The following is a 13129-nucleotide window of genomic DNA, read 5'->3' on the forward strand; positions in this document are numbered from 1 at the left end:
ATAATATGTCAACATCTATGATTCAATTTTAGGGATGTGGAAATCAAGCAGTTAATTATAATAATATTATAAATATTAGATCTATAATAAATTTTTAATAATAGAATTAAATTCGATAGATTAGATTTTTTACATTTATTGCTTTAATTCCTATTTCCTTCCCTGTATCGCTTGTTCATTCAGCCTCCAAATCAATTCGCCAGATTGTAATGTGTTGTATATTTCCATCCCATTGGGATGAATAAACATCGAAGGATTATTCCCATCCCCCCTCCAAAAAGTCCAAATAAATCCAGGCCAATGAGATCATACGAAATTAATGTCATTTCCATTATCAGGTTAAATTCAATCTTTAGTGTTACACGAGAAAAACTTGCACAATGGCACACGGGAATAGCACACAGAAATGTGGCATTTCATAAGCAGCACAATAAAATTAATTTTATACATGAACAAAAGCATTGCCTAGGCATCAGCCGACTTGGCACAACAAATACAAGGACGACGCGTTTTATGCACTCAATTTAAATTTACATGGCACACAAAAAGGTTAATTTTTTTCCTTTCCGGCAATATCATGAAAACGAACTAGTGAACCTAGAAATGAATAATGAATAGCAAATCTAATAGATCTTGCAAGTTATATCTCCAAATATGAAAAGCAGAAATTGAATGGCGCAACTCCAGACTCTAAATAATTCGGCTGTAATTCTTATCTAACGATCTGTGAAACCTCGCTTTTTGACAGGACTAACTTGATTCAACTTGAGGGTCAGTACCATAACCTTGAAAAGGGTAAATAAAACACCACCAAGCTTTACAGAATCTTCTAGACCAGCATGTCCATTGCTGTGTTAACTAGAGCTTGGCCACAAGGAACTCAATTTGGCTGCAAGTTTTGCGCTCTTATAATCCTCTCTAAGCTGGATAAATCTGAGTAGTCAAAAAATTTATCATCAAACATGAGCCACACAATCTTTAAAAGGGAGGAAAAAGAACAGTAAAGAAACATTAAGAAGTTAATATAGAGATTAATCAGTAAATTGTATACAGCATAACTAATAAAAGTCAGATGTATTATACCGTTGTGCATCTTTTCGAATGCTAGGTGTACCCTCAAATAAACTTGAAAGGCTTTCAGGAGCAACGATGAAGACATTGGCCATTCTACACGAAATGTTAACAAGTAAATTCACATCGAAGAGGTGAAAAGACTAAATTTGAAAATCTTCGCAGAAGTTGTGAAACTTACATCCCAAGCAATTCAAATTTCTCATCAACAGATGGAGCGTTGAAGCTACGTACAAATTCTCCATATTCAGTTATGTCACGCTTCAGACGCAATCCACCACTGCAAAGAGTTAAATCAGAGTGACTTAGAGCCTTGGTGCAAGGATGGTGAAACGTTTCATGTCTCAAATAATAAAGGTGAGCTTTTTATATAGCTCACAAGGGGGCCATTGGTTGATCCTGATAAGCCACATATTACCAAAAATAAAAAAAAAAATAAAAAATAAGGTAATACAAATCTATACAAAGCTCAGCAATGCTAGAAAGACATACTTCCACAAAATAATGAATAAATATTAACTAAAATAACATTCTACCCATTGTTGTATCACAAAGTGATTGAAGCAAACAACAATTAGAAACACAAACTATTTGGTACTGGAGATAGAGATCATAAAATACTGTCAGCATTAAAACTGGGACAGAAAAGCATCTACAACAATTTCAGCAAATTAAAAAAATTATGGGATGTAAGATTTAAGCCAATTACCTTGGATTAAAAGTAAACTTTTGCCAATGATTTAGCAGCATCTTGTGCAAGCGGTTTCCCTAAAATCACAAAGCTTACTATGTTATGAACTTGATAATATATTATATTCACAACTAATGCACCAATCCGTTAACATCTACCATCCCCATTTCAATCCTCACTGTATGACAATGTATTCTAGATTAACAACGTGATGGAAAACAGTGAGAATAGTCAAACTAATATTTAATATATTTTACTAGATAGATTTATTCCCTAAATATAGGGATTTAAGTAGATGGGATTATGGGAGTTAATATTTTATTCTTGATTTGATTTTGTTTCCTTTATAGCTGTTATTTGTAAGCTATATATGTACTGTGCATCTGTGAATAAGATATAGTTTTCCATGATTCAAACTTACACATGGCATCAAAGCCAGTTCAATTAGTCGAGATTTCCAGGTGTTGATTCCACGAAGCCCGACTCGTCCGTGAGTATCTTCCTCTAGCATGATCGGCATCACACAACACGTCAGAGTCCAAAGTTGCATGACGAGACTAGAGTTGCACATTGGTTAGCGATTCGTCTAGTGTGATCCTCTTCAGTGAATGTTGTCGCACAACACGTTAGAATCCAAAGTCACATGACAAGTCTAGAGTGATATGGTTAGCGTTCCATCTAGCATGACATCCTTGAGTCACGAGTCGCATGAGAATGCAGGGTCAATGTCAATGTCAGTGTCTCTTCAATGAACGTTCTCCTCTGGCGTGGCCAGCGTCAGCGTTTTCCTCACACTATGTGATTCCCTCTCTTCAGCTTCCATCAACAAAATCACATTACACCCAGGGTAAGACTCGTGCATTCCACACCTTCCAACTATGGGTGTTGAGTCTGGCATAGAGACTGAGCATTAATCCATTTGGTGAAACTCCCTAAGGGTTGAGTTCTGCCAAAGGGACTTTTACTCTTCTCATCTCAAAAAAAAATTCAATGGTTGCAACTATCATGAATGGGCCCAAGCAATCAGACTTGCTATTGGATAACAAGGCAAGCTAGGCTTAATCACTGGTCACTCTAAAGCTCTAGATGCATCAAACTCGAAGGCTATAGTGAAGTAGGAGACTAACAATTCTGTGGTAGCTTCATGGCTGATCAACGCTATGACACCACAAATTTGACGCTCCTTTATGTTTCTTCCAATGACACGAGATATCTAGGAAGTAGTTAAGGAGTCATATTCAGATGGTGAAGATGGTGCCCAACTTTATGATTTGAAGACACAAAGTTGGTAGATCAAACAAGGTGAATGGGAGGTAACAAAATTTTGGTTAGACCTAATTGCTATATGGCAAGAAATTGATCTTAACATAGAAGAGGAATGGTTTTGTTCTAACGATGCAGTAAGGCATAAGCGTCGTATTGAAGATGAGCGGGTTTTTCAGTTCTTGGTTGGCATTCATCACTCACTAGATGTTTGGAGTCACATATCGGCTCGCTCCCCATTACCATCAACCCATGATGCTTTTGCCAAAGTTCACCCATAGGCTTCTAGTCATAAGGTGATGTTACCTACCCCTTCTTCTGTTCCTCCTTCATCTAAATCTTTTGCTTTAGTAAGCAGGCATTCTGATCAGGGGCAAAAAGATGCAAAAGGAAAAATTGTGTGTGACCATTGTAATAAGACTAGCTACTAAAAAGATAAGTGTTGGAATCTCTATAGGAAGCCCCATGACTAGAAACCTCGCAAAGGTAAGTCTCATGGTTACCAAGCTACATCTAAGTCTACATAAGACAAACCTAGTTCCTTACAAGCTGTTGATAAGGACCAGTTAAATAAGCTCATGGAAATGCTTCAATCCTTGCAATCCATCTAGTCATCCTCTCCATCACATAATGCTTTGGTGGCTAAGAAAGGTAATTCTCGTTATACGTTCAACGTTTGCTCCTTTAAGTCTAAATGAATTGTTGATTTTGGGGCCTCTGATCACATGATTGTGGATTCTACATTATTTACATCATATGTCCCATGTAGTGGTCGTGAGAAAATTGATACAGCCAATAGCACCTCTTCTACTATAGCTAGAAAGGGCAGTATACTATCTTTGAATTCGTTCAGTTGGATTCTGCTCTTCATGTCCCCTATCTTGCTTGTAATTTGTTGTGTATAAGCAAGTTGACTAAACAAGTTCATTTTAGTGCTCATGTTTCTTCCACTCATTGTATTTTTTAGGATCTCTCATCGGAGAAGATGATTGGGAGTGCTGAGGAGTGTGATGAACTTTACTACCTGGATGAGTTAACTGCGAGTAATCTCTAGTCTTGTATCCACTGCAACCTTGCATCTACCTTAAAAGAATGCATCATCCCAGTGTTTAATACTTGAGTCATTTGTTTCCTCATTTTTCATCTAATAAAATTTCTAATTTTCATTGTGATATTTGTGAATTAGCCAAACATCATCGATCTTCATTTTTGCGCTCTAAATACAAGCTCTCTCAACCTTTTTCTATCGTTCATAGTGTGGGGTCTTTCTCGTGTCCCTAATAGAACCGATGCCAAGTAGTTTGTCACGTTTATTGACAACCATACTTGTGTGAGCTGGGTATATCTAATGAAAGAAAAGTTTGATGTGACATCTATTTTCATCAAATTCTTTACCATGATATTGAACCAATTTCACACATCTATTAAAATTCTCCAAACTAATAACAGCACTGAGTATGTTAATAAATCATTGAATGACTTTCTTAAAGGGAATCGTTCATAAGACTTCCTATGCTAATAGCCCTCAACAAAATGGGGTGGCTAGACGAAAAAATAGACACTTACTTTTGTTTACCACAACAATAACAACAACAAGCCTCTATCCTACTAGGTGGGGTTGGCTATATAGATTGCAAGACGTCATAGTGCTCTATCATTTATCAAGCTTTTAGGAATATTATTAAAAGAACTCGTTCAACAACTTTCAAGAGTGTTCTCTTAGGCTTTCCTCTACCTCTCTTAACAGAGCTCAAAATTATATGTTCCACTCTTCTCCCTAGTGCCTCTCATGGTCTTCTTTATACATATCCAAACCATCTCAAATGATTTTCTACTTTTTTTTTCTCAATAAGTGCTACCCTTACTTTTTCGCGTACATGCCCATTTTGAATTTTATCTTTACGTGTATGTTCGCACATCCATCATAACATTCTCATCCCTGCTATTCCAATTTTATCCTCTTACTATCTCATTGGAGCCCAGCATTCACTACTATATAATATAGCCGATCTGATTGCAGTATAATAAAATTTTCCTTTAAGCTTATTAGACACCTTATGGTTGCAAATAACACCTTTAGCTTTTCTCCAATTAAATTACCCAATCTGAATCCTATGTGAAATATCCCGCTCGAGCCCAGCATTCATTACGATATAACATAGCCAATCTAATAGCAGTATGATAAAACTTTCCTTTAAATTCATTATATACCTTACATTTGCAAATAACTCCTTTAGCTCTTCTCCAATTAAACCACCCAACTTGAATTCTATGTGAAATATCTCCACTGATTTCGCCATCATTTTGAATAATGGCTTCCAAATATCTAAACTTTTCCACTTGAGATATAATTTGATCTCCCAATTTCACTTTCAAATTACTGTCAACTAGTCTCTTAACAAATTTACAATATAAATATTCTGTCTTGCTCCTACTCAGACGAAAACCTTTCTACTCTAATGTCTTCCATTATAACTCAAGTTTACAATTAATCTCTTCTCTTGTCTCTACTATAAGAACTATATCATCCGCAAAGAGCATACATTTGAGAATTTCTCCTTGAATATGTTCTATCAAAACATTTAGGATTAAGTTAAATAGATAAGGAATCAAAGATGATCCCTAAAGTAGTCCAATCTTTATAAGAAAGGCCTTTGTTTGACCATTAGACGTACTTATACTAGTTTTTACCCTCTCCTACATATCTTGTATGACTTTAATATAAGCAATCCGTACTCTCTTCTTTTCTAAGGCTTTCCAAAGCACTTCTCTTGGCATACGGTCATAAACTTTTTCCAAATTAATAAAAACCATGTGTAAATCTTTATCTTTACAACGATACTTTTCCATTAATCCCCTTAGTAGATAAATCGCCTCTGTAGTCGATCTACCTGACATAAAACCAAATTGATTCTCAGAAATACTTGTCTCCAATCTCAACCTATGCTCAATTACTTTCTCCTACAATTTTATTGTGTGGCTCATAAGTTTAATCTCTCTATAGTTAGTACAATTCTAAACATCCCCCCCCTTTTTTTTATAAATAAGAATTAATGTACTTCTCTTCTAGTCGTCAGGCATTTTCTTGGACCGTAAAATCACATTAAATAACTTAGTTAACCATCTCACCCCTTCTTAACCTAAACATTTCCACACTTCAATAGATATACAATCAGGTTCATTGGCTCTACCATTTGCCATTTTCTTAAGAGCTTCCTTTACCTCCTTATCACGTATTATTCAATAGAATGACAAATTTTATTCTTCTTCACGAGTTATTAAATCCTCCAAGTCACTAGATGAACCCTCTCCACCATTGAAAAGTTTGGAAAAGTAAGTCTCCCATCTGTTTTTAATTTTATTATATGTAACTAATTTTTTCCTCCTCATCCTTTATACACCTTACTTGTTCTAGATTTCTTGATTTTCTTTCCCTACTCTTAGCAATCTTATAAATGTTTCGTTTTCCTTTCTTTATCTCAAAACTCTTATAAAATTCTTCAAAAGCTTCAGAATGAGCTTCACTCACAGCTCCCTTAATTTCCTTCTTAACCATACGGTACCTCCCCCAAATTTTCTCATTGTTACACAATTTTCCTTCTTACTTTTGTTTACCACAAATGTGCCTAAATACTTCTGGGGAGATGCCAGTCTTACTGTCACTTACCTCATTAATCGTATGCCTAATAAAATATTATCCTACTTTACTCCACTTGAGTGTCTTCGCCAAACACAAAAACTAGTGCAGTGCCAGGTACAAATCTAACAAAACTACTGAAGAGAGAATTTAAGAAATAAGGATAAAATACCATCATTCATAAAGAGTAGGGACAAAAACTAAGGCACAAATTTGGTTAAGTTTGTGGAAGTGAATGGAATATCTAAAAAAAAAAAAAAAGCCTCTTTCCATGTAAAAAATAACTGTTAGGGAATGATGGAAGGAGAGCCTGGTGCAACAGCAAAGTTGCTGTGAGACTTGGTGCTGATAGTCACGTATTTGACTCCTGAAGACAGCCTCTCACTAAAATGCAGGGCAAGGTTATGTGAAATAGACCCAAAATGAGTTCAACCCTCCCTGACCCCTTTGCATGGCAAGAGCTTCATGCATCAGGCCATCCCTTTGTTGTCATTAATTAATATTTCAAGTTCATGTGCAGCCAAGAATTGTAAGGAAGATGAGATCAAGATATAATTGGAACAGCTATGCTACCACATTGATAGAGGAAAACATAGATTCTTATGATATTAGGATGCAATACAACTAGGAGTCACTACATCAACCATTACAAACTCTAATAGTAAAATTGAACTCAAAAACAACTGGACATTTGGTTCAATTGGTAAAGGAGTCGTACTAACTTAACAAGACATCTTAAGCTTGAGCTCTAAGAATGCAACAATGTTGGTGGTAAAGCTTTCTTCTAAAAGGATCCCATTTTAGCTTCATCCAAATTAGTCATGGCCTCTTTAAAAGTCTTACTAGCTTGACATGGCATAAGATACTGAGTGTTCTATGCCAAAAAAAAAATTGTAGAAATTACAATTACAAAAGTAGTTGTCATCTTCAAACTATAAGGTAGAGAAGAGGCCATCAGTTCTAAGTAACATGTGTCTCTTATGTATCAATGCAAGATGCTTGCCTAACACAGGTACATCTACCTTTGCATACTATCTTTGATTCCAAGACCAAAATGAGTCCATAATAATTGATATTTGAAGTTATATTAAATTGAATTCTAGAACTTTTGAGTTTTATATGTAACTTGTAAACCTCCCCCAGGGAAGGGGGAAGAAATTGATTTTTATATCTATTGACTGTATTCGACTATTAATATTGAGGTTATTAGATGTCACCACCCACCCAGGAATGAATGGCATCCTTAGATCGGCTTACCCCAAATGAATGGCAGTGCCTACGGCTCTCATGTGCAACCTCCAAATTTGGCCTTAAAATGCACACGATGACACATGTAAGTATATGGGGAGGCTTTTTCAATGGCAATAAGTTTCTTCAATGGAAATAACTTTCACCAACAATGTCTCCTCTTCTCCAAAGTCCCAAACAATTTCTCAAGTGTGGGCACATTGTTTCTCAATGAAGATGTGATCATACCTATGGCGCATTAGGCTCATTTGTTTCCATTGTCCTCATTCATCAACCATGGAGGTATTTGCTTAAGTAAACAAGGTGTAAGGTGCTAATGAGGGAGGAACTAGCATCTATCCTGGATGCTTCTACAATGATGTGTATCAAAAATTTTAATACCTCTAATGCCAGCAACATGAGAATTAGATGCACCAACAATCTTTATTGTAAGGTTTTCTTTACATTAAGTAAAAGTTGAAACTAGTGTCACATTATCAATCATATGATCTGAGGCGTCGGAATCAACAATACTACAAGGTTTAGAACTTAGACCTTCAATGATAACTAGGGCTTTGAAGAAATTACAACTTTGAACCACTATGGCAGTGGGCTGATTATGAGGCTGCTTATTACATTGTAATGCTATGAGCATTTCCAAGATCTTACTTAGCTAATCATTTGGTGTGATAAAGCTATAGGTATTGGGTTTTTCACCTTTAGAAGTCTCAATTATAATGGCTTGACAACAATGGCTTCCTTCGCATTGTCAATCTTCATAGTTTGTTTGTCATTCCATGCTAGTTCTTTCTCTTGCTTTTGTTGGTCTTCCACAACATTCATATTAACTTCTTCCACTTTCAAGGTATCAACATCCCCTATTTCCGAGAGTTTATCCTCCATCTTGATGCAGACATCAAGGGTGAGTTTTGAATTCACACCAAACTTCTTGACAACTCGCTCGTTCGTATCTTCATCTTTCTCATCTGCTACTTGTTGGTGAATCTTGAATTCCTTCTTAATATATTCATCTTCCTGATTGTCATGTTTCTTCTGCCACCCACATTTGTATTGAAGATTAGCAAGAGACATCGCATCAACAAGGGTTTTTGGATTGATCAATCGAATGATTCGTTGGATCTCAAGTTGGAGTCATTGATGAAAATGCTGAAGGCAATAGATTTCAATAACTTTGTGCAGCAGGAACGCTTCAAACTTCCGCTGGTACTCCTTCACTATGGTCTCTTGCTTTAGCTAGGGCAACTCTGTTACTGCTGTGAAGATTGACTTGCCGACAACCATTGATGACAGCATAGCATCAATAGCTTGCATAGATTGTGCAAGACAGGAAGCTGCTTGCTTGAGTTCCCCTATAACCTAAGAGTGTTGGGCTAGACGAGTGTTGGCAAATTCAAGAATGGCTTGCTGAAGCTCAAGGCGATAATCTAGTTCACCAATACAATCAAAGGATTGAATCTTCGGCAGCTCATCCATGGCTAAAGAGGAGGCTCTAATAACTTTGATTGAGGTAGAAGAGAAATAGAGAGCATTTTCATTCACATCATCCATTACAACCTAGAGACCCTATTTATAGAGAATACAACTAAATGCCCAAACTACCCTTTTATCCCTAAGTCGCCTAATTATCCTAACTATTCCTAATGCCCATGTATCATTTACCTTTCTTTGATTTCCAATTCTGAGGCTTCATGGAAGTTGTCTTTTCACAATGATCACAAAAGGGCAACCTTTGCTATTTGTCTTCTTATAATTAGATCATATAGCAAGCACTGGTTCATGGTGCAAGGTCATCTTTTAACATAACCTTGCATCTTGAGTCCTCCTTTCTTGGCATTGCAAATGCTTCATGAACTGTAGGTAATGGGTTTAAGCTTAAAATGTGACCTCCAACATCATCAAAAAAAGGATTGAGACCTATAAGGAGTTCAAACAAGTGCTCTTTTTCAACCTTCTTTTGATATTTTGCAGCATCGTCTGAGCTACTCCAATCCTCCTCACTAATCAAATCTAACTCCTACCGCAAAATAAGTTTTTTCGTGATAATATTCACTCAAACTTTGAGTGCCTTGATTACCACAATTTTGTTTTAACCTCAAAAATTTGAGACATTTTTCCCTTCACTGCAAGCTTCCTGTCTAGCATCCCAAATATCATGAGTGGACGGAAGAAACAAGAAACATTTTTTTATGGTTGATACCATGGCATTGACTAACCATGAGGATTAAGGGCATTTTCGGACTGCCACTTTTTAAACATGTTCACATGAGGCTTTGGAGGAACAGAGGTTTCACCTATGATGTACGCTAGTTTTTCTCAATCATCGAGCATAAGCATCATGGATTGTGCCCATTCCATGTAGAGTTCTTGCTAGAGAGCTTCTTCGACATGATTAGGATCGTCAAGCCTTCAAGCCTAATAGAGACAAATCGCATGGACATATTCGCGGAGGATCCTTCAAGCATAGGTGTTAAGCATCATAGATCTTGCTTTGGCCAAGGGTTTGACTCCATGGTAGAAGAATCGGACATCTCCCTCCTTTGTTTTGATACCGTTAGGATGCAGAAGGGAGTAACTCTTCCTTTTTCTAATTCATCACAATATCGAGTAACATACATACAAATTGTACAAGTTGGCCAATTAAATGAGGGCCAAGAAATCAAGGAAGCAAATAGAATAAAATCCAAACCTTGTGAGAGTTACAATCAAGACAAATAATTCCTAATAATAATGCATCTCTACAAGTTTTAATGTGAAAAACTAAAAGGGGACTAGACCCTATTGTGAACATTGGAAGAAATCTAGACAAATGAAAGACAATTGCTAGGAGATTCATCAGAAATTAGTTGACTAGAAACCCAAAAAGAACTCCAGTGATATCAAGCTGCTATTGAATGCTCATTTGAAAAACTATGAGAGGGAAATGAAAATGCCTCATCCAGCACATCAAACTAGGACCAAATTGATAAAACCATGGAAGTAGTACAGGCTACAAGCCACTTTTGTAAACCTATTCCTAAGGCCTCTAACTCAGAAAGGCAAATTTCTACAAGTCTCAAACACCACTAGTTCAATAACTTTTTAGATTTTTGGCTCAGAAGTGTCCAATCAAATGACAAACTCATATCAATTATTCACTAAAACACTTGTGCTGAAATTTTAAAAGTGTAAATAGCCAATGGCTCTCTCGTGGTTGATAAAAGAGTATTCGCATCCCTAACTCCATTTTATTACAACAAGTGCTCCATGTCCTTGAGCTAGCCTCTAACTTTTTTCCTGTTAGCCAATTAACCAAACACTCTAATTGCTTTGCTAAGTTCTTCCCATCTCATAGTGTCTTCCAGGACCTATCATCAGGAACAATGATCATTAGTGCTAGTGAGCATGAGGTCCATACTCTATCAACCTTCTGTCCTTCCTTAAGATTTTCCAGATGAATTGGATATTTTAGGTACTTTGTCCGTGATGATTTTAAAATGATGAATTTTTAGTCCAACAAACTTTTCTTATTATAAAAATCATGAATGGCTGTACAAATTAATGTAGAACAGAGATGAGAAAGGGAGCAAATGCAATGTAGAGTTGGCAATAAAGCAAACACCAAAAAATACCTAACAACCAAAATTTTAAAAGAAAATGATTCTCCCCCCCTTCCCCCCTTTTCAGTAGAGCAGCACAAGGTTATGGCATATAACAAGAAAAGGACTTAGAATTATAAAGGTAAACAAGGATTAAGGAAATAAGGATATGCAATGAAGAAAGGCAAGGGTTATACTGAAAACAGATGATGAACAAGAAGAAAATGCAAGAAATTGGCCATTAGCATCTCTCAGAACATACTCCATTAAAAATCTTAAGCCAAAAATATCAAAGACAGCCTAAATGCCATACCAGACCACTTCAGGAAGCCAAAATTGATGAATAAGCCTAGGGAAATATAATCTCAATAGCAATTCTACTAGATGTCTACTAGTGAAAATAGCCTAGGGCTAGTTATGGATCTCCAAATACAACAACAACAACAATTAAATTTACGAAAAAAAGAAAACAAAAGAAAAACAAATTTAAAATGAAATAAAAAATTAACTAAATTTCCTCATTACATTCAATTTGTAGCTTCTTTGTGGTGAAAGTCTCCATTGGATTAGCAAAGAGACTAGGATGCATTATTGCATCTTTAACATACTTTTTCTATTGTTTGATTTTTGGTACACAACCTAATCCTCCTCTTGTGTACATTTCTTCTCTCTCAATACAGTTCTTTTCTTATTAAAAAAGAAAACTGATAAATCCAGCAAAGAAACTAGAAATATATTCATCCTCTTTATTAGCTTTCTTCTCCTTTAGGATATTCTATATTTAAAACTTCATGTAAGAAGCCCTTTGAAAATATATATATATATATATCAACTTCCAACTAGTAACACTTCACTATAAGATCCAATGGTCTTACATACACATTAAAGAATGTTATCTCTCAATGATATATTATGCTCGTCTACTTATTTGTTTTTGTTGAACCAGCTAACTTATTTCATTTAGTAAAAGACAATAAACTACACATGGAAAAAGCATCAACATCGGAAACTAAAATATTATACCAACTCAGTCAGGAATGCTTGTTTGTTAAGGCCTTCCAGTGCAGTAAATGCAGACTCCAGCACACGAGAAAGATAAGCAACAACTCTGACCAAGAAAACCAAATATCACCATTAAGGATAAAGAAAATTAACTTTTTTAGAGAAACAGTTATCAACATCACTCTCAACACCATAAGGAATCTCATCATAAAAAAGTATTCATAGTATTAAAATCCAGAAATTGGTCTAAGTTCACATCTATTCCAAGATATACAGTACAGGAAATATCAGCAATGAAACACAAACACTAGTTGCAGTTATTCAAGTTACATCAACCTTGTGCAGGCATTGGTTGGCCGATGGTCAGGAGCCATCCCATCATCAGGTGATCGATAATCTGTAGCCTTTTGTTCAGCTGAGAGTAACCGCTCCACCTAAAGAGCAAATTTGGAAGATATATCATTTCAGGATAGACTTTACAGAAGCAAAAGAACTGGAAATATCCAGATCAGGAAAAAGAAAACCATTTGTAGCTACAAGGATTCCTATGAAGACATGGATCATAATTAGAACTAATTGAACTTCTAGATAACATGTGATATGTAAAGAATAAATAGTTCGGTTAATTGGGGAGATAGTTAG

General features: G+C 35.9%; 1 protein-coding gene across 5 annotated transcripts in view; it reads right to left on the bottom strand.

The window, feature by feature from the left end:
- Window positions 1–394: 394 nt before the first annotated feature.
- Window positions 395–13129, bottom strand: part of LOC129306105 (exocyst complex component SEC10b) — a 54534-nt gene continuing 41799 nt past the window's right edge. For 4 of the 5 annotated variants that reach the window (XM_054946466.1, XM_054946467.1, XM_054946468.1 and 1 more), the window contains exons 20-25: window positions 12824–12921; window positions 12509–12593; window positions 1781–1839; window positions 1253–1351; window positions 1084–1167; window positions 395–933 (exon numbers count right to left, since the gene is read on the bottom strand). In XM_054946466.1, the coding sequence (XP_054802441.1) occupies window positions 855–933; window positions 1084–1167; window positions 1253–1351; window positions 1781–1839; window positions 12509–12593; window positions 12824–12921 (504 nt within the window). In that variant the 3' untranslated portion in view covers window positions 395–854. Of the gene's footprint in view, window positions 934–1083; window positions 1168–1252; window positions 1352–1780; window positions 1840–12508; window positions 12594–12823; window positions 12922–13129 lie in introns of those variants that run through there. The other variant, XR_008592131.1, reaches the window with a different exon arrangement.

This window comes from Prosopis cineraria, unplaced genomic scaffold (genome assembly GCF_029017545.1).
Source record: "Prosopis cineraria cultivar Desert tree isolate PC_DT_omini unplaced genomic scaffold, ASM2901754v1 PC3, whole genome shotgun sequence".
Lineage (NCBI taxonomy): Eukaryota > Viridiplantae > Streptophyta > Magnoliopsida > Fabales > Fabaceae > Prosopis > Prosopis cineraria.